The 22,880-nt window shown below is 41.5% G+C and overlaps 1 protein-coding gene across 5 annotated transcripts in view; it reads right to left on the reverse strand.

Annotated features, from left to right (window-relative positions):
* PLXNA1 (plexin A1) overlaps nucleotides 1-22,880 on the reverse strand; it is a 367,927-nt gene that overhangs the window by 258,399 nt on the left and 86,648 nt on the right. For all 5 annotated transcript variants that reach the window (XM_067463505.1, XM_067463504.1, XM_067463508.1 and 2 more), the window contains exon 3: nucleotides 12,065-12,247. In XM_067463505.1, the coding sequence (XP_067319606.1) occupies nucleotides 12,065-12,247 (183 nt within the window). The remainder of the gene's footprint in view (nucleotides 1-12,064; nucleotides 12,248-22,880) is intronic.

Raw genomic sequence — 22,880 nt, forward strand, 5'->3', positions numbered from 1 at the left:
AAGGGCATTGGGACAGGTGAGCAACAGGCTGGAAATGACTATAACACCTCAGATCACCTCTCCTACTATATTTGTCTTGTTCCCTTGGGATTCAGATCAGCCTGAAAATGCAAATTCAGCTAATTTTAGATTTTTTTCCCCCAACCATAATTAATCAAAACTTCACTGCCAGTTCAATTTAAAGTGATTGTATACTTAAGCCAAACCAAAATTGGCTGTCACAGCATTTTTCCTCTGGACACAGTAGAGATTGTCTATTGCCTAATCCCAAAATAAACCAAATGCACTTTACTTTTTAGCCCAGAAGAGCACTAAAGACATCAATGATCTTGTATTTAATGACAAGGCAGGAAGCCACCTACTCTCTTGGAAGCACCAAAGCTTTAAAAGGGGAACTTGGCCAAGACTGCAATGTCTGTAGCACAGTCAAAAAATAGAATCTGATCTTATGACACTGAGTCTTCTGCTTGAATAAGTATATTCTTTGTGTTCTCTGAAGGGAAATATACAGCATCCACTCCCTAAAGCAAGAAAGTAATCCTGATGAACAGAAGAAAACAACTGAAGAATGTAACATCTACTTATACTGTATGACTCCAACAATGTGTATAGGCTCTCATGCACTCTGCTTTTACCATCCAAGACTCACTCATCAGACTGCCATTTTCAAGCAAATCAACTAAGCATGTAAATAGCAATGACTAAGGAGGAAAGTGGAGTGATTGACTGTAAGGCTATAAGCTGACAAATTGGACAAATGTAGACTAGAGGATTCATCGAAGTTGATATTACATAAAACCTCCATAGATAGCCCAAAAGATGCAAGAAACGCCCAACAGGCATTCCCTAGCCTCACAAAGTTCCTAAAATATGTGTCTATTGGAAATCTCAAAAAAGCCACAGGAGGAATGAGGAGGAGGAGGGAAGAGAAAAAAAAGTATTACTGAAAGGTACCCCCTGATTTCTTAACCGTGGATCTAGTGACCCGTGATGACCACTCAGGGAAAGCCTGCATTTCCAGTGGAAGGCTGGCAAGGTAAAAAAATTAAAATGATGTGTCTCAATAAAAGTCATTAGCACTGACTTGTTGTTTCAGACCAACTATAGCAGTGGTTCTCAACCTCTGGGTGCCCAGGTGTTTTGGCCTACAACTCTCAGAAATCCCAGCCAGTTTACCAGCTGTTAGGATTTCTGGGAATTGAAGGCCAAAACATCTGGCGACCAACAGGTTGAGAACCACTGGATTATAGTTTAATTTTTCAAGCTGTTAAGAATAGTCACAAATGTTTTTTTGTCTTCATTTACCCAAGGACAAAAAATCTCAGTGCATACTACAACAAAAACACTAATCAAGTTATACCTTGCTTTTCAAGAATGAAGACTCCTGTATAATTTTAAAAACTACACTGTGTATTATGACAAAAACTGTTGTGAATTGCAGACCATATTATCAGATAAATAAAGTTTTATCCAGAATTTTAGGTACTGTGTATGTTCAATACACATGGTTGCAGGGCCAAAGAGAGAAACTACAGAGTAAATTCAGAAAATATTTAAAGAGTCGCAACATTACTAACAGAGAGTTTTGAAATACTTCAATTTTTGTTGTTATTGCTACAAAAACGATTATTATTATTATTATTATTATTATTATTATGTTTATTTATACCCACAGGGAGATTCAAGGCAGCTCACATTAATAGCATTTCAATATAATTTAAAATGTAAAAATATACAAACATTAAAACAGAATTAAATAGAAATGGTATTTTAAAAATTCAGTTAAAATCCGTTAAAACACATTGAAAGCTAAAAATCACAGCACCCCCTGACTTGATTTTAAACACCTTCATCTTGAAAAGCCAGCCTGAATGAAAAGGTTTTAGCCTGCCGCTGGAAGGACAGAAGGGAGGGGGCCATTCTGGCATCCCTGGGAAAAAGAGAGTTCCAGAGTCATGGGGCAGCCAACGAGAAGGAAGGTCCCTTCTCTCGTTCCCACCAACCGAGCTTGAAATGGAGGTGGGACTGAGAGAAGGGTCTCTCCTGAAGATCTCAGGCATCTGCTGGTTCGTACAAGGAGATGTGGTCAGCCAACTAACAGCCATTCCCTTTGGAAATTATTAATAGCGTCAACTCACACAAAGGTGAGTTGCTGATAACACAAAACATTTGTGCTCTCTCCACAGCCAATTAATATTTGTAGTGCAATGAGAAACCTTTTTCTCAATTCAGGCTTCTGGGGCTAGGCTCTTAATTGCAATGCACCAGTATTGCTGTCTAATCTTCATCTGACCTTCCTTTGCTCTACAAAGGTCACTTTAAACTCTGTGGCAGAAGCGTTTAGGGAGCATGCCCGGGCCTCAGAGCATCTTCCTATCACTACTCAGTTAATATGGATTTAGCACAGCATTACACTCCTTCTTAAAAGTAACATTTCAAGCATGACTTGGGAACCTGAAGTGTCCTCCCACTCTTTTTCAAATTTGGCTATTTCTGATACCAGATTTCCTTCCGATTTATTTCCCTGCAGAGATTGGCATGTTTACTGCACTGTATGTAACTCATAGTTACATTTCTTCAACACAGTGAGAAAGAAACAGTTAAACTTGATAGCCTCACTAGCAGATCTTCCTCTACAGAATTCTTTGGAATTTTACTTGCATTTTAATGGCCTACCCTCTATTATCTCTAAAGAGACTCTTTGCTGGGTTTAGTATTAATCTTACTGACCCTATTCTTTATCTCCTTCTCATCCCACTGACTGGAATTGGGATCCACTCTGTTCTTCTATGAACAACACCCAGATTATTTATGCAAACAACCATTACAGACAAAGAAGAAGAAGAAAAACACAGAAACTTAAGCAGAAACTTCAAAGTCCAAATAATCCCCCAAGAGGTGTGCATGGGTTTAATCCTCTCCCTACCACGCAATGACAGAAAAATCTGTCTATGTCCCACGCCTGAGGCAAGAGCTCAACGGGCTTCACGTTCGCACCTCCCCATCAATATTTAAGAGGCCCCTTTCTTGCTTTAGAAGGCATGCAGGGTTTAACAACAGATGGTGGCTTCCTGAGCAACCAAGCTGTACATTTTGAAAACATATGGAGAAACCAAGCGTTGGGACAGTAAACAAGGCCACACTGCAGGCCACATGGAAGCCCTTCCTCAAGGCACTCTCCAACAGCCCCTAATTAATAATAGCCTTTTGTCTCCTTGCTGTGCCAGTCAAAGCAGCTCTGAACATAACATTTGATGCATATTATTGGAGATCAGAAAAGATTGGATTTTTCTATTTTAACCGTTGTGTAAAAAAGGAGAATTATGGCAAAAGCGTGTTTACATTTTTCACAATGGAGTCCCTAGTAGTGCAATGAGTTAAACCCTTGTGCTAGTAGGACTGAAGACCAAAAGATCAGAGGTTCAAATCTGGAGAGAGCACAGATGAGCTCCCTCTGTCAGCTCCAGCTCCCCATGCGGGGACATGAGAGAGGCCTCCCACAATGATGGTAAAGCATCAAAATATCCAAGCATCCCCTAGGCTACGTCCTGGTAGATGGCCAATTCTCTGACACCAGAAGCGACTTGTAGTTTGTCAAGTTGCTCCTGACACGAAAAAAAAAATCATGATGGTAAAAAGAAACCATATTCTTTGTCTGGGGAGAATATAGCTTTGACCCCTGCGAAATAATTAAATATGGAGTTGTGTGAAAAATCAGATCAGTATAATACTCCTAGTCTGAAGCAGATTTGCAAGCACCAGAGTCAATGAACAAAAGGAAAGAGGAAGTGGCTTCTATGGGGCAATGCCAATGCCTCTTTTTGGGGGGGGGGGGGGGGCTTCTCCATATTGGAGCCACCTACACAATGCCAAAGGTCTGTACAGTCCCATGACGGCCATAGCCAGGCACATGATCATCCCATGACTACAGAAATTAAATGTTCAGGAAGTGGGGGCAGAAACATAACACAACGACTACAGTTCTCTGCCATGATCCCCAAAGGGGAGATTATTCGCTCGCTCACTCTCTTTCTCTCTTGCATTTTCAGGCCTTGCAGTGTGAGTGTGTGTGGAGAAAGAATGAAATAAACATTACAGAGTTGTAAGAGTTCTAATATAGAAACTTAAAATCTCAGCATTAGGTTTTACCTAAAGGTACTTGTTTGCCCAATATAGAAAACAGAATGTTGAGATACAAGGATGTTGGCCCTTTGGTCTGATATTTCAGGTCTTTGTATGTTCATATACTGCCACAAAGATTTAACTTTGGGCTTGTTTCCCTTTAAGGAAACGAAGGTGCACAGAATTTTTTGCCCAAGTGCCTTGAGAGCGTGAAACAGTTAACACAAAACAGTCCAGAGTGCTGACAGCTGTAAAGCCAAATGGGGATCCATTGTGAAACAGGGCAGAGGTGTCAGTATAGAAATGTGTAGAAGTATATGAGATGTAATGGAAAGAAGGGAAAAAGAGACCCCCAAAGAAAGGCAGAAGGAAGTTGTATATGGCTTGAACTTGGATGGAGAAAGTTTTGTTTTGTTTTTTAATCATGTCAGAAGCGACTGGAGAATATACTGCAAGTTGCTTCTGGTGTGAGAGAATTGGCCGTCTACTGAGACGTTGCCCAGGGGATGCCCGGATATATTACCATCCTGCTGGGAGGCTTCTCTCATGTCCACTCAAGCTAGAGCTGACAGATGGAAGCTCAGCCTGCTCCCTGAATTCGAACTGCCGACCTTTCAGTCAACAGTCATGCCTGCACAATGGTTTAACCCAGGGTGCCACCGAGGGTCCCAATGGAGAAAGTGAAAAGGGAAGAAGCATTTGTCACCTAGCAAAGCTTTACATGAACTCTATCTGAAGCCCCCTTGGATTAATGTCACCCCCTAATCTTGCTCACCTCGGAGGAATCTATGCAATGAAAATTCAGAACATTATTCAAAAATTAACTGGAACAATTATCCACGATCTTCTTTACAGCTAGTATTTCTTCACCTCAAGGAAGAGGAGCCAAAAGTTTGTAGCAGTTGTCCGCTTCCCCATCCCACCTCAAGATCACAACAGCGTGAGTGCTGCCGCTTTTTCTCCACATCCTCTCTCTAACGGGTGCAGGGATATAGAGCAGAAATGCCCCTAAAAGCCAAATAGTGGGGAGAGGGAAGAGAAAAGGGACTGCAGAAATATTTATAACTGATGTATCTGGAGGGCAAACACATACACAGTCAATTTGTTGCTAGTCCCACAGATGCAGCAGGGCTTTTAAAATTAATGTTTGCGGAAATGATGACTGAGTATAAAAAATTTCAAATAAAGAAATCCTGCTTATTAGGGACCTCAGGGAGAAGGTCAGTGAAACGGATAGAAATATTTTTACTCGCTTGTGGAAATTTCCAGCCTGTTAGTGTCATGATGTCTTAAGTGTCACTTGTCTAAAATGGGTATGATTATACCAGCATTAAGGAAATTGAGATGTTAAAGAACCTAATGTATGTCCTGTTCATTTCAGTTGCCACGAGTAACATACATATAGGAGTGATTTTCAAGAGTTCTGAAGAGCAGGAAATAGGGAGGGGGTCTAATAAAACTATTCTCCAAGTATGATCCCTTCTATTCCCCCAAACATTAGGGATTTGAAATTGCAATCTGATTTCAAGAACTATTAGGAAAATCCATCTGTCAACGAAGACACAGGAAGAGCCATGAAGAGAACACAGAGGAAGGAAGAATGGGGATGACAGATGAGACAGGATGGGGAAGGGCAGGTCAGGGGCGAGGCCACGGCTGCAACAGGTGTTGGCTGGCAGACCATCCTCTGAGGAGCAACTGTTTGAGAGACGGCTAACAAGGCACTGGAAACACAGCCAAGCCTCTCCAGAACAATGGGGCTCTCTGTTAGCATCTGGACCCCTGGACTCATGTAAGAGGGGTGGGAAAACATGGAGCAAGGAAGCTGCTCTCCACAGAAGACCCAAGCAATGAAAGAGCGGCCCTGATTACTCCACACGGACATGAGCTCAGAAATCCTCTTTAAGCCCATCTTCTAGAGAAGGCTTGACTGTCTTCCCCTTTGGCCTCTGAACACATTCTGGCAGGAAGCAGCGCAGTCTATATCTGACAAGAGAGAGAGAAGGGATTCTCTACTGGTTGCAACAAAGGCACACATGGATTTGCAAACACAACAATTCTCCCAGTACACAATGCTTCCAAAGAACAAATGAACCATGGTTTTGCTGAGCTAGGATGGGCTGTTGAAAGAGCCTTATTCAGTGGGAACATATGCCCATTCATGAGTGAAGGGAAAGACCTTTCTTCTGCATTTCAACTTCACAAGTCCAGAACCCTTTAAATAAAGCCTTGGAGCAAAGCTCTGAAGAGTTCTAAGTCAAATCAAGTCATATTTTGTTGACCTTTTCCCAGCCTTACAAGTTCATTAAACCATTTTGCTTATTTGTTTAACCCCATTTCTATGACACACAATAGATGAAGCTCTATTGGCGATTCCTTCTGATACAGTGAATGGGACTTCTAAAAGGCCTAAGACAGTCTTTCTCAACTTTTTTTTTACTTTGGAGGAACTTCCAAAATAATTTCCTGGTCTCAACGAAACCTTGCATATAAAAAACAAGGTTTTTACAGGGGTTTTTTCCTAATCACAATTGATTAGGAAAATTACCTTGTTTAACCATGAAACCCTTGGTTACACTGTTGTCCATTCTAGTATCAAAAGCCTAACTGTCTACCTACTTCAGTAGTTAGCAGGCTGTCAAAGGAGGGTCTGAGTTAACAGTTGAGGACATAGGAAAAGTATGCCATAGCCCAGTCACAGCCCTTCCTTCTGCTTCTACATTCCCGCTCTCCAACTGAGTCTGTCCCACCTCTTATCAAGATAGGGAAATAATTCAGGGGGAAAGGGAAGCTTTTCTGTCCACACAGCTCCAGGCTTAGCTGCTCTGCCAAAGTGACAAAGGGAAATGCTAGCACAAGCATTACTGCTTTTACATGAAAAGATTAATAACCTTGCCAGGAGACTGGAACAGTGCAGACAGTGCATTGTGCGAAAAGCTGTATTACCAAACTACATCCATAGCTATTTCTACAGTGCTCTTAGGCCAATCATCCATCAATATATCTGTCTTGTAGAAAGTTCAACCACTATCCCATCACAACCACCCTTATGAATCCTGTGGGGCTATCTCTGCCCAAATGGTAGTGGCTCGTTTAAATTCAATATATTTAAACACAGAGAAATTTAAAAGCCCACTAACAAAAACCAAAACTGCCTTTTAAAAACAACCAGGAGTCAAGGCATCAAGCAAGCCTTCAGGAAAACTTAAAAATACAGGATCACTGCTGCAATGTTTTCGAGCCTTTATGTCTCCAACACTTCTTGGCCTTGTCTGTTGCAAACATTCTGCAATAACAGCTGCTCTGTATCCTGCGCCTAGTGAAACATATGTCTCTGTAGCTCAATAGGCCCCCACCCCCCCACCCCTCTCTGACCCTCTTGGGTGACCAGCTGAAGAGGGCAAGACAGGAGGTTGTTCAGCCGTATTGTCTTCCTGTTGTAGCAGCAGAGACAGCCAGCGGCAGGGTCTGATTGCACAAGGCTCCACAGGAAGATCAGGTAACTGCTGAGGCAGCATCTTCTCCATCCTCCAAGCTAAGGCAGACAGCACTTGTTTGAAGAAGTCATGCTCTCGATGTCACCTACACCAGTGTTTCTACCTACACCAATGCTTCAAGGTTAAAGCAAGAGAGACATACTGCTCTACACATCGTAGCATAGACAAGTACTACAGGAACATCAGTACTGTTCTACTATGGCTAAAGAGCTTACAGTGTTCCCCCTAAACTTCGCAGTTTGCTTTTAGCAGACTTGCTTTCGCAGGTTTTTGAAAATATTAATAAAAATAAAAAATATTAGATATTTACGTCCAGTGGAGGTCAGGGAGGCCAGGGACTCCGGAAGTGCAGTGGCCTGAGGCACGGCAGGGAAGGCCTGCATGGCTCTGGAGACCATGGAGGCAGGCAGATGCCCTTGGGATGGGCCGGGAAGTGGGTAAGGAAGCATGGGTAAGAATATAATATATATAATATATAAAATAATGTGTAAATATTAAAATTAATATGGAGTCCTTACTTTGCAGATTTTCACTGGAATGGAACTCCCGCAATAAGTGAGAAAACACTGTATTCCTCTCTTTACTTAATGCTTCAGACATCTGCCAAAGCATTAGTACTTTTGCATTATTCTGGACTGAATGCCTGCAACTGATGCACTTGCAAAATGAACTGGTGTCCATTTCAGGTTTAACTAACCTTGTTCTTAAAATTCCCTGACACCATGCTACCTCGGAACAGTTTCCTAGCCAAGGAAGAGGCTTCCAGGCATATTTTTCTCTGCTTCATCAGACCTTCCACAAAGGCAATCAAACCAGCAAAAGAGAAGTGACAAGGCAAAATGTAGGAAGTATCGAAGGGAAGGGGGAATCTACTACCTCAGGGAGAAATTTGCCAGACAAAAAGTAATCATCAGCAATCAGCGGGGATAAATAACTGATGTGTAGCACACACCATTTCAATGGTTTCATCAATGCTTCCTCCTACACTTCCTCTATATACTCACATATGCTGAACTATTTAAAACCTGCAATTTTGGAACTTAAGAAGAAGAGAAAATGGCAGTCACTTCAGAGCAGTCACTTCAGAGCAATCAGAAAGAGATGGCAATCTGCCCATGTTTTCCACCAGTCCTCGCAGCAGCAATGGGACCAAACTTCTGATAAGGGCAGGTAGCTTACCCATAACCAAAGTACTTTGACTGCTCATCTGTGATGGGTTCTACTACATTGGTGCCATGAAGCATTCAGAGCCTTCTGGTGCTATGCACCACAGAACCTATGCACAGCTATCCAGCCTGTTCTCCACCTAAATCTCAGTTACCTGGCTTCCAAAGCAACAGCCAATAATCTAAGTAAAGGCAGAACATGCTGAGGGAAGGATGCTTTGAGATGACTACTCAAAGCATTGAGTGGAAAGCCTATGTGCAACAGCAATAATGACAGCATCAGAAAGGGAGGATAAGAACAAGTACTCCAGGCTGTTACTTTGAGAGAGACCAAATCTGGGTGCCTCACCTTCCCATCATGCATTGTCAGACAATCTGGACAGTACAGATGTCTGGTGCAGACACCCAAGATGTGTAAGAAGCAGGGCATACCAGGGGTGCTTGGGCCACCATGGTATGATGAGAATGTAGTTTATCTTGTCCCTACATATCTTTGCCAGCACTTGGCAGTATAAAGCTTTCAAAGAGGAAATCTCCTTCTTCGGATCCGGACTTGGTCTACAAAAGCTTATGCTACCAACTTTCAGCCACTCTCTAAGATGCTACAAGATCATTCTGCATACTGATATTCCGGACTAATTATGTATTTGTGCTACTTTTCAAATGTTAAAGCACATAAATGGTATCTTAACTGAAGATTACCACTAGTGGATGATATGTAACTCACTAATCAGATGTGAGATCCAAAACCTGAACTCTCTGCAAGCTCTCACTCCTCATAGCCGGTCTGAGCTAGGCCTTCCTATGAGCAATGGAACCCACTGGGTTATGCAAACCATCTTGGAAGGGGGTCTGCCAGCTATGAGACTACTTAAAGCCAGCTCCTGATGTTTGTACATGTAACAGCTACAACACTATCTTCAGGTTTCATGGTTTTTCTAGCTGCAAGCTAGCAATGCTAGAGGAAGAAAAAAAAACCCCTGTGACATCGAATCTGCTTGGTCCACCTAATAAACAAAGCAGCTCTCCCTAGCTGACAACAGTCTACTTTGTGTGAACCACATCTCCTAAAATGACCTTCAGTTTGGCTTCTGGCCAGTCATTTCAGTTTAGACCCATTCATCTAGAAATCAGCATCTTGCTTACTCTGAGTCTGCAGGGGTTAGAAGTTTCCCTCTGCTAGAAAAACAACATGCAGAGACTGATGCTTCCAAGTGAGAGACAGAGCAAATTTGATGTACAGAATGTTCCATCACTGTGCACTAGGAGATAAAGGGGCAACCTATTCCAGCAGTAAAGGAATACAGAGCCATGAATGCCAAATTATTTTGGGTAATCTTGTGACAGGACAGTGACTTTGTTCAACTAACTGTTTTATTTCGTTGAATAATGTCATTAATGCCCTCTGAAGCAACAGAATGCTGAAAAAATATAATTTTCTGATTCTGATGCTCATGCATAGTTTTTGATGGCTACGTAGCCAAAATGGCACCATCCATGCACAAGGAAGAGCTTCTAGCAAAAGAGGCTGAAGAAATGTAAAAATCTAGTAAAATATCTGGGGGAAGGGCAGGGAGACTTCAAAAACAACCCATTGTGCACGGAATATTGTATGAACAGGTGGCAAATGGGGTAGGAGGAAGAATGGAAAATGTGTTATGAGTGATAGGTACATTCAGCAATAGAATATTTCACTGCAGGTCTTTGTTGTGGACACCTTTTTCATACTGCACTGTATCACATCTCCTCTAGTGGGTCACAGCTCCTTTCCCATAACCAAGGAGCAAAGAAAGGGCTATGTGACTTGCTTTATAAATTCCTTATTTTACACACACATCTAAAAATGTAAAGTATAAATGCAGCAAGTAATGGTATGCAAAAACTAGTGCAAAACACCCCGGGAGATGGAAACTGCTATCAAGAGCACATATACAACATGGAGGGTCTTCTGCTAATGCTTGAAGGGCTTTGCTGACTCCCAGAAATGAATAACTTAATCTACAATCAATATTGTACAAGGATCCCCATCTTTCCAAGTCACGAAAGTATCCAAAGCTACTGCCCCAATGGATACGGTAAGCCTTTGAATGCCTTCCCTCTTTGCATTCATATTCACAGGGAGTTACACTGATGTCTGAACTAGAAAATACTTGTAATCTTGGTAAATTAAAAGCTTAGCTCAGGCAGGAAAAAGAAAAAGATTAAAGGCATAGGGGCTTCAAAACTTCAGGCCATCTTTTAGTTTGGCTCCCAGTATCAGCATGCCTTGGCTTCAGAGGAGCCCCCTACTAGGTTGGGTGCTTCCTGCAATACTGTGCTAGAGCCGCCCTAAAGACAATTTTGCCTGGTTGAAGATGCAGTTACTGCCGGCTGTGTTTACACAGGGAATATCCAGCGTAATTATAGGAATGATGTTATGATAACAGGAAATCCATGCCCTGTGGAGATATTGAGGGAAAGGCATACAGTTATTTCCTAATTACCAACAACAAGGAGCCTTTGTGTAGCTGGGTAAGGATGAGCTCCCTGCACTTTTTGTACTTTGGCCCACAGATGGTTTAAATCATTTAGATTAGAGGATTCTGCAGCCTCCAAGACAGATCCTTCTTCATGCACAGTTATCAGAGTTCTTTGGTTCCTGCTGAAAGAGCAGAGCCATCACCCTTAGAGAAATGTGTCTGTTTTGTGTAACAGAGGCAGGCGCATGTACCAACACTGCAGATAGGAACAAAAAAAGGGGGGAGAAAAGCGAGTCCATGGAAAAAGCAGTCAGAGTAGGAATGATGGTCAATGCAAGCTAGAAGACAGATAAAAATTATCTAAAGTGAGGGAGGCCTCCTCTGTGCAGAATTTACAAAACAGACTAGCTGAGTCTGCAATTTGCTATTTATCCTAGAAAATCTGCTGAAGAGTTTGCAACACGAAGAAAAACAATCTGGCTTTAGCAAAACTATACTAGTACTGAGAAAGGCCTCTGCTATGTAATATTTTACTGTTATTTTTAAAGTATTGCTGACTTCAGAGAAACTGTGTGATGAGCGATACTTCTGGTGAAAGAAAACTCAGATTGAAAGGATGCTAGAAAAACAAGTAACAGTTGTTCAAGGTCAATTCTCTGATACAGAAATAGCCTCAAAAGTCATAAAGCAACTGTGTGCACAGAAATATCTGTCCCTCTCATTCCAATTACTCTAACATTTGGCTTGAACTACATGAGAGGATGTTTTATCTCCTTAAGACAGAAGTAGAAGAACCCAACAAATCCACAGAAGTGCTTACCTTTTTTATCTTGCCACTTCGTGTGCCAGCAAAAACTACAGTGTGTCCACGATAGTCATAAGCAGCCACAGATGTCATACCATCCTCTTTATCCACAAAAAGCGGCATCCCTTCAATGGGGACTGTTCCACCCAATGGCTGGTTAAAATCCTGCCCACAGAAATTGTCATCGATTTGCAATGGCTGTAGGAGAAGACGTAACAAAGAAAAAGTAAATAGCAGCTAGCTTCGATGATAATATTTCATAACACCATAGTATATTAATAATTTTTAATGAAAACAATTAGCAAGACAATTATAATCAGGAAAACCAGGCTCCCTAGTCCAAATTCCGGAAGCTTTCTTAGGACTCCATAAGTGCATATTGGGCACGGAGAACTTCCATCTCACATTTTCACATGAATTCCAAACATGTTTCAAGTGATTCATGCAGACTTTCATTTTGCTTCTGATTTATTAAAAAATAAGTTCAATTACACTAGATATAATAATAATAATAATAATAATAATAATAATTAATTTCTAACCCACCCTCTCTCCCTGAGGTACTCAGAGAAGCTTCCAAGTACAAAGGCAAATATTCAATGCCATATACAATCATAAAAACAAAGGCAGATATTCAATGTCATATGCAATCATAAAAACTCAGCACAATAAAATTCCTCCCAAGATCTTGACCACATCCTCGGACCAAACAAGTTGGAAGGAATCCATTAAACTAAGACAGACAGCTGCTTCAGTTACATCAATACTGGCGTCAATGTTGGCTTGGATCCAAGCGACTTTACCAGCAAATAACCTGGTGAACTCATTGCAATGAGCTGCTGATTGGTCAGGGATCCCTGGTTGGACAGGGTTTAAAAGTCCTCTGACCACTCAGAACAGCTCTCTCTTAGGCGGTTATTTGCAGATGCAATGTTGGCGGTCACAAACTGTCATTGTGCCACCTTCACTGCCACGTCATAGGCTTTTAAATGAGCTCTAGACTGTGCTTGATTGGATTCACTACGAGATTTACGCCAACACATCTCTAGTCCCCGTTTCGCTCTCTTCATCACCACCAGCTATCCTGAATAACAGGGGGCCGACTTGGCTCTGCTTTGTGAAAGGAGACATTCGGGAGCTATCGTGTCTATGGAACACCTTCGAGTTCCAGAGGTCTGCCAGAGCTTTGACAGAATTGCCTACCAAAGTGTCAAGAAAATACCCAAGAGCCATCAGGAATTCATCCAGATCCACAAGCCTCCTGGGGTGGACCTTTCTAATGTGTCCACCACCCCTGTAGAGGTTTAGAGCCCTGGTAACTCTAAAACTGACCAAGTAGTGATTGGTCCATGACGAAGGAACTGTAGAGAGTTCCTCCACGTCACTATCATCCCGCCCCGAACAGAAGACCAGATCCAATGTGTGTCCAGCACTGTGGATGGGGCCAAAAAACATTTGGGATATCTCCATGGTTGCCATGGAGGCCATGAAGTCCTGAGCAGATCCTGACAGAGAAGTCTCCACATGGATGTTGAAGTACCCCCGCAAAACTAGCTGTTGGGATTCCAACACCAATGCTCAAGAAAATTAAAATCCACACAATATATCTATCATTATCTATCAAATTGGAAGTCCTTTCAGGAGAGTGGGAAATGACGGTAGTTAGAAATAATCAAAAGATATAATACCAAAATTAGGAAGTTAGTATCGCTCAAAGTTTTTGCCTGCCTTCCATAAAAATCCAAAGCACAGAGTGCTAAACTGCAGCTGGGATGCAGCTACGAAGGGAAACTTCGTAAATGATAATACAAGTGCATGTATATTAAATTTACTGCACACTAGTTTCTACTCTAAAACACAGTGGTAAATTGCTTGATTTTAACTGTACCCATGCTGTAGAAATATGTTATAGAGAATTAAAACTGACCTTGGAGGCCAGCTGTGCCCTTACTATTTTGAAAGGTAGATTTAGGTAGAGGTTGCATTTTAATGTGTTCGACTTCCTTTCAGCAAGAGCTTCACAACAGGGCTTCCTTTTTTTTCATGGGATCATATTCTCTTGCACAGTTAGCAAGCTACTCAATTTAGGCCCATAGGGCAGAAACGTAAGAACTGAGTACCTGTGCAGACATAATGTTCTCAAATCTAATAAAACATGTTTTATTGGAGTGCAAACTAGAGATGCAACAGCATAAACTCTCCTCGCTCTTTTTTATGTATCCTGTTTCCACAAACATTTCTTGACTTTCAAGGCATCTGGACAAGGCTGAGTAATTAGATGTGAAATTCACTGTAACACAGGCTAATTTTGTCAACTAGGGTTTACTTTTATTTATTTCACCCCCATCACATCATAGGCAGCTTTTGGCTAAATCAAATGACGCACGGACAGGTTCCTGGTGAAAGCAACTGTTCTGTTCCTTTATCCGCTTTTGTGGCTTAGGCTGCATTAAGATTCTTAGGGAGCCCATACTTTGCTGAAGAAAGTGTCAAACCAATCAGGCAGCTCTAGTCTTTCAACAGGCCATTCTTCAGATAATGGAATACTGTAACTGGTACTTGCCCTAATTCTTTGTTCTGAACACTCTTTGTTCATTTCATACTTCCTAAGAGATGCTGAGCCACATACCTACCAATCTTGCCACTTTGCCAAAAAAAGGACTCAACAACAGAATAAAAAGAATAGAATTGATCAGGGCCTGGTTTAATATTAGTCCTTAAACCACAGTTTCCTGATTGAGAGGTCAAAGGAAACTGTGGTTTAAGAAAATAGGAAGGTTTTGCAGAAGCTGGGCATGGAAGAAGAAGGAAGGAAGAGACAGGCTGGCGAGAGAGTGAGTCGGCAGCCTTTTCGCATTTCAAGAAACCTCTAGTTTGGTTTGTAGCCAATTTGTTATCTAATCATTACTGACCAAGTGGCTTGAGATATACATGATACTGACCTGCTTCAGCAAACAGGACGTCTTTAAATGTTCTGTTCAGACTAGATGGTGGTTGTGGTATGTAGAATTAATGTAGTTTGATACCATGTTAAACTGCCATGCCTCAATGTTATGGAATTCTAGGATTTGTAGTCAGCTGAATCACCAGCACTCTTTGGTAGGTAAAGGTAAAGGTTTTCCCCTGACATGAAGTCCAGGGCTGTGGTGCTCATCTCCATTTCTAAGCCGAAGAGCCGGCGTTGTCCGTTGACACCTCCAAGGTCATGTGGCCAACATGACTGCATGGAGTGCCATTATCTTCCCGCCGGAGCGGTACCTATTGACCTATTCATATTTGCATGTTTTCGAACTGCTAAGTCGGCAGAAGCTGGGGCTGACAGAGGAAGCTCATGCCGCTCCCCGGCTTCGAACCTGCAACCTTTCAGTCAACAAGCTCAGCAGCTCAGTGCTTTAACCCACTGCGCCACCGAGGGCTCTTTGGTAGAGAAGGCTAAAAATCTTGAAAAATCACAACTCCTATGCTTCCATAGCATTGAGCCATGGCAATTAAAGAAAGGATTACAGTAAGATATAATCCAACAAGGAAGGGAAAGTGATTTTTTTCAAATTTTCAAATACAAATAAAAGCATGTTCATGATCAAGTTGCAGGAAGAATGGTCAGCATAACAGTCTGCTGTTGGGGAAGGGGGCTCAGCAGTCGATGGATTTAATGTATGTTTCTGTGAGAGAGGGGGACCTTGCTATGTGACAGCTGCCTGGTGCTTAAATGCACATGCATTAAAAGCACTCAGGGAATACAGTGCTGGAAAGAGGCACAAAACTATTAAAAATATGCTTGCCCCTTTAAAGTGGCCAAGATACTGTGACCAGCAGCTGGCCCAATGGAGGCCGCGACTCAATGCACACTTTTATTTAAAGCAGCACCACTTGAGAAATTCTTCTTGTGGACTTTTATCAGCGCCTCAAGGATTCATTGTACAGCTCCTCGCATCTGTGCTACAGGGCCCAAGAGGAATGGCGCTATGTAATTCCACACCTGCGCACTTTCCAATCCTCCCCCAGGTCATGCCTAAATAGGGAATGTTGGATCTCCTGGGCTGTAAGAGGAATGTGCTCACAAACTGCAGAGCCACACATGCAAACAGCAGAATCTGCCCATATACATTCCTCTCAGCAGTTTCAAATGGATGCCACGTTTCACACATCCTGTCCTAAGCTGCTGGGCCTCGTATCTGCACAGATGTTAAACAGCTCCTACATTCTACCCTAGAGACACACACAATTCAATGGAGGATGAAGTGAATCCCATTCATAGAACTGGTTAGAGGGGTTAAAGAGATGAGGAAAGAGAAAAATGCCAGCAGATCTATTCAGAGTCTTGAGGTGCAGCTACACTGCAGAATTAATGCATTTTGACACTACTTCAACTGCCTTGGCTCAATGCTATGGAATAATGGGAGGTGTAGTTTTACAAAGTATTTAGTCTTATCTGCCAAAATGTAATGGCGGATTGCCAAACTACAAATTCCAGGATTCCATAGCATTGAGTATTGCCAAATAAATTGGTGTCAAACTGCACTACTTCTACAGTGTAGAAGAAAGCCACATCTCAAATGGACAAAGAGTCAGACTCGTGAGGGTTGCCCACCCACTCCTTTAACACCATCAACAAGTGGTAAACATGTAATAATCTATGTGTTACTTGGTTTCATCAAGAACAATGTATTCTAAAACACATGGGGAAATGTGTTAATAAGTGTCAAAACACTGGAGCAGAATTTACATACAGTTTAAGACAGATTTCTGATTCATCTGGAGATCTTCCTGGAATGAACTAATTTTATTTCATCTGGAAATGTCTTTACATACTTAAACAGATCTGCCAAGGGACTATTATTTGCACTGCAAACAACATTCCTGCAGGGACACATCATATCTTAGGGTGTTTCCAAAGACTTGCTTCCCACAGTAATTGCCTCAGGAAAAAAAAAAGAAAGTGGAACAAGAATATATGCTATTTATTTGTTTGCAAAAATTATTCTCTCGTTCTGTTTCTCAAGAAACAAGCAAAACAACTAACATCAAAATTCAAAAGCAATTATTTTCCACATGGAAAATACTTTATGTAAAGGAAATAAAGTGTAGTACAAACAGAAAGTGTCAGCTGAGACAAAGTGTCCCTCCCCATGAAAGAAGCAAGGCAGAAAGAAAATTAGCAGCTGGGTCAAAGGCCTGTTGAACAGAATTGTCTTAACTTTGTGCAATAAAAACATAGGGAATTATCTCCTATGGTAGGCAGTTCCAAATACTGGTTATTTTTTATTATTATTATTGGCTTGTTGTAGGTTTTTCAGGCTGTGTGGCCACATTCTAGATGCATTTTCTCCTGACGTTTCGCCTGCATCTATGGGGATGCCTGCCATAGATGCAGGTGAAATGTCAGGAGAGAATGCATCTAGAACATGGCCATACAGCCTGAAAAACCTATAACAACCCAGTGTTTTCAGCCATGAAAGCCTTCGCCAATACATTGTTTTTTTATTGTTGCTTTTTACTATTAAGTTGTTTCCAACTAACACACTATGAAGGTGAACCTATCCTGGGGTTTCTGAGCAAAATTTGTTTGGGATGGGGTCCTCTGAAGCTGAGCAAGTGTGTTGTGCAAGATCAACCACTGAATTTCCATGACTGAGCGAGAATTCAAAATCTAGAGTCATAATCCAACACTCAACACAATACACTACACTGCTTCTGCCGCAAAAGCAAAGGCCATCACATGTTGCTATTCAGCATGGGATAACCTTGATGAAATGGCCTCCTCTGCTGATCTAGGTGGGTGGGTAAGACCATATGAAATGCAGCAGTCTTTAAAGTGTCCCAATCCCAGGCTGTTTAGGGCTTCTAAAGATATTTAACACCACTTTGAAGCAGATCTAAAAACGTTAGACAGCAAGAATATCCATTAAATGAGAAAAAGTACAACAGCCACCTCAGAACAGTGCTAGTCAAAACTGTAGTTGCACTTAGCACCAGCTAAGTTTCCAAATGGCTTTCAAACACAGGATATAAATCATGTTAAAGAAATCCAACACAGAGGCAACTGAGAGGTGTGAAACCACAGCTAGTTCTATAATCTCTTAAAATGGGTACACCATGCTTTTTTTTTTTGTTGTGTCAGGATCTACCAAAAATATCTGAAAGCAGTTGAAAGCCCCTCCCTCCCTCCCTCCCCAATTGCTACTGCCCTGGCCTTGGCAGGAGAGAAGACCATATCTGCTGGACTGAATCCTTCACACTGCCACCCCATTCCTTGTATGCCCTGTCTTGTTCACGTTTTTGAATGTTGTTTTTTTTTATTTACTGTTATGATTTTAGAGTTTTTAATACCAGCAGCCAGATTTTGTTCATTTTCATCATTTCTTCCTTTCTGTTGAAATTGTTCAAAAACCGGGGAACTCCAGACAAGAAACATTCAGGGACAACTAATCACCTCTCAATAAAGGATTCCCCCAGGCAGTAAGAAGCCAGACCTTGAAGGCTGCTAGGCCATTACATGCTAATCTAGGTGGCCAATTGAAACATTCACACCTAGCTCCAACAGACAAGAGTTCTTTCTCCCATCCTGGACATTCCAAAGATATATAAACCCTGTTTTCCGAGTTTCCAAAAAACCTCACAACCTCTGAAGGTGCCTGCCATAGATGCAGGTAAAACTTCAGGAGAGAATGCTTCTGGAACATGTCCATACAGCCCGAAAAACTTACAGCAATCCTATGATTCAAAGACTTCATGGTCTTTCCAAACTGAGATGGAGAACACAAAGAGAGGATCAATGACCCATCTTTGGATGAGGGTGACAAAATGGAACTCTGCTAGGCATTATAGTTTAAGGCAGTGGTTCTCAACCTGTGGGTCCCATGTGTTTTGGCCCATGAACCATCGCGGAGATTAATATTCTCCGGGGAGGCCATGCTCTCCGTCCCGCCATTGTCACAGGCGCGACTGATGGGGATGAGAGACAGGGCTTTCTCGGTGATTGCCCCCCACTTATGGATCTCCCTTCCTGGTGAGATCAGATCAGCCCCCTCCCTCCTGTCGTTCAGAAGGATGGTAAAAACTTGGCTGTGGGACCAAGCTTTCAGGACAGTGCAATAAGGCAATGATAGGAAAATTTACCAGGACAATTTAGATTTGATACAGATGACCAATACGGTTTTAAATATTGTATTTTAATATTTTGATAAATGTTTTTAATGTTTATGTATACTCATATGAATTCTTGTCCTGGCATTGAATGTTTGCCATATATATGCTGTGCTCCGCCCTGAGTCCCCTTTGGGGTGAGAAGGACGGAATATGTTTAAATAAATGAATGAAAATAAGAAATCCCAGCCAGTTTACCATCTGTTAGGATTTCTAGGAGTTGAAGGTCAAAACTTCTGGGGATACACAGATTGAGATCCACTGGTTTAAGGTGTTAAGCAGAAGTCTTCAGCAGCACTTAATGATCCCTGGCTTTCAAAAGGGACAGGAATCACCACAAACAGACACCTCTGAACTCCATTCTAGCCAGAAAACCCAAAACGGCAACAGAAGCAGCAGAAAACCATCCATCTACCTTCCCCAGATCATAGAATAAAGCATCAATTGAAGCCATTTCTATGCTGAAACAAAGGCAGAAAGTCTATTGAGATGAAACTAGAATGCCATCTAGAAATAATATGTGGGTCACTGGCAGTAACACAAGTACTTTGCTCATGAGTACATTGGGGACTTGCAAATAATTATCCAGCACAATGGAATGAAAAACAGGTTCCCCTCCCCACATCTCAATAATGTTTTTATTGCTTTCCCTAAACTAGCTAATATTATTTCCTCTCTCAAGCAGCATTCCCCCCCCCCCCCATCCACTCAGCCAGACTTCTCCCTTCACCCCGTTTCTCAGCTGGCAGAAACAAAGGCTGAGTGACAGGCAAGTGACCTCACACATCCAAGAACTCTGTTCATGTCCTCAGCCTGAACAAATTGAAAAATAGCGTAAATGGAGGCAGCATCACAATTCCTGTGACATGCACACAGGCTCTGCCGGTTGTCCATTTCAAGTCGCCACAAACATGGTCACGGCAGAAGTGGTAATGGAAACAGAGCCATGGTTGCTCTGCCTGTAGCAGACCACAACCTTGACAGTTATGTGTCTTCTTCCAAGTGCAGACTCAAGCCAAAGCTTTCAAACAGTGGGAAAGTGAAAAGTGCTAAACTAAAGGCCAAATGCCACAGCATCTCAACATGGAGCTTTTCCAGAGCCAAAAGCAAGTGTAGAGTAATTCTCCTGAGGCCTCTTAGTTCAAGACCTGCAGCTCCAAGGAAATAGCAAGAGGCAGACTGCTCTCACGGTGCTCTGTAGCTGGAAAACTTTAATCATGGCAAGGAATAGTTTAAGTGAAGGCCTTATTGAAGCCAAAGATTAAGCAAATGCACCAGTTCCAAGAGTAGGGTTGCCAGGTTGAATATGAGACAAGATCATTAACAGATTCTGGATCAGAAGATGTAGTATGAAGTTCCAGCAGGGGAAGCTAAACACCCCATTCCACCTTTTAGCTACTGTAGCTCACACACACGCACACACATGAACATACAAAACATGGCAATTTAGTGGTCAATGGAAAGTCTGAAATATAGAGAAGCATCCAGCTATGTAGCTGTAGCTGGACACCCAGGATGATACTCTATCCTACATTCTTTTGTTCTAGGACTGGTAAACTATTCATGATACAAAAGTAAGATTGTTTACAGACTCTTGGTTATGATGAGCAGGAAAAACTATAGCTCCCCAAAACTGTTGAACTGCAACTCCCATATCCCCAATCCAGCACAGCCAATGGTGAGAGATGGCAGAAATTGTAAACAAATATGGATGGTCAAGAATTCCCATATCTGTAGTAACATAACTATGACTAGCCACAAGATACATCATTAAAGGGGTTTTCTCCCTAGAACTCAGCATCTTCCAATAAAAGGAATAGTCTTTCTTCAAAAAATTCACAGTCGCAAGAAATGTTTGTAAGCACTGGATTAAATGACTTTTTAAAGGGTATGACTAATTAATGGAAGATGAGTTAATTAGTACTCAATAGTTAGATATTACAATTATATGATTATGACTGTATAGGCCAGGTCTGAGAATCAAGCACTCCAAACGGCTTGGTCTGCTGGGATTTGTAGTTGAACAACATTTGGAAAGTGTCCTGATTCATACTCCAGAATATGATTGCTAGATACTAGGGCTGGGCGGTTTCGTTTCGTTAATTCGTAATTCGTTAATAATTCGTTAATTTTTTCAATTACAAAACGATAACGAACCATTCTGGAGCAATTATTAAAAAAACCGAATTTTCAAAAACGTTTTGTAAATGCTTCGTATTTCGATATTGTATTCGTTTCGTTATTGTTTTGAGGTCGTTTCGTTATTATTTCCGCATGTCTGGGCCAGTTTTACGGTTTAATTAGTGAAAAAAAATTATAATATCACACCAACAGTCAACAACAGAGGGAGAGGGAAGCTTCAGAAGGTTTTGGAGGTTTTTTAGCGTATTTCGCGGTCGCGTCCGCCATTAACGAATCGATTCGTTATTGTTTCGGAAATCGATTCGTTAATTTTTTACCATTTACGAAATTTCGTAAATATCGAACTTTTTAAAAGGAAAATTTTGTAATTATTTTAAATATCGAAACAAAAAAAAAACCCCCAAATACAAATCGATTTTAGAAACAAATTTTTCCGTTGTTACCCAGGCCTACTAGATACATCAGCTATTACCTTCAGAGTAACATTAAGAGAGATCCAATGCATTTCTGCCTTCTTAGCAGGTTTTTTTAGACATTTAGTTACCCACTGTGGAAAGCAGGAGGTAGAATTAAATATACCAATCTGTGGTCTAATCCAACAAGGTTTGTATTATATCCTTGAGGGAAAAACAGAACCTATATATACATTAAACAGATATATTTTATCCCTTCTTTGTGCAAGCAGGAGATTGTGGTGAAGATTTTGTGTGGTCTATCACTGCATCATGAAAAGCAGAAAATCATATGGGATTCAAAATCTAACATGTTGAGAATCTCAGCATCCACAGGGTTTCTATCCCTTATGTCAAGTTTAAAAGCGAAGACTCTTTAGATTTCCAACAGGAAGATGAAGCAGGATCAGATGGGAGGGTTGCAATAGCTGAGAAGGCTGCTCCACACTTGGAAGCACCCTGGGTTCCCAGCAATCTATAATAATATTCTAAAGCACTGAAACTGTATTTCTTTAGATTACATATCGATTTCAGTTATGTTTGAGAAATGAGAAAACAAAGAGTGACAGTTTATAAAGATTGAGACTTATATGGTAATGGAGTACTTGGCAGTCTTGGAATTCTAAGTGTGACTATTTTTTGAATGGGGAACTTTTCAAACTACCTTCCTCCTTGTTAGTTGAACATTAGCCTAAAGCAGGCCTGGGCAAATGTCCAGGTGTTTTGGACTTCAACTTCCAGAAATCCCAGCCAGTTTACCGGCTGTTATGAATTGTGGGAGTTGAAGTTCAAAACACCTGGAGGGCCGATATTTGCCCATGCCTGGCCTAAAGCAAGTATTGAACACTGCTGAACACAAAAAACAAAGTCATAGTGGATGAATCAGCCCAAACTCAGCAACTTTAGTCAATGTTGGACAATATGTTCTCACTGCATATGGAGTGTCGAACTAGAATCAATTTCCAAAACTAAGTTCTCCCAACATTTTAATTTAACAGGAAAGTCAATCCTAGAGCATCAAATGACTGGGATCTGCAGAATTTCTAACTCTTCCTCGTCTTCCTTTTCTTGTACAATGTACACCATTCAGC

The sequence above is a fragment of the Anolis sagrei genome, chromosome 2, assembly GCF_037176765.1.
Source record: "Anolis sagrei isolate rAnoSag1 chromosome 2, rAnoSag1.mat, whole genome shotgun sequence".
NCBI classification, from domain to species: domain Eukaryota; kingdom Metazoa; phylum Chordata; class Lepidosauria; order Squamata; family Dactyloidae; genus Anolis; species Anolis sagrei.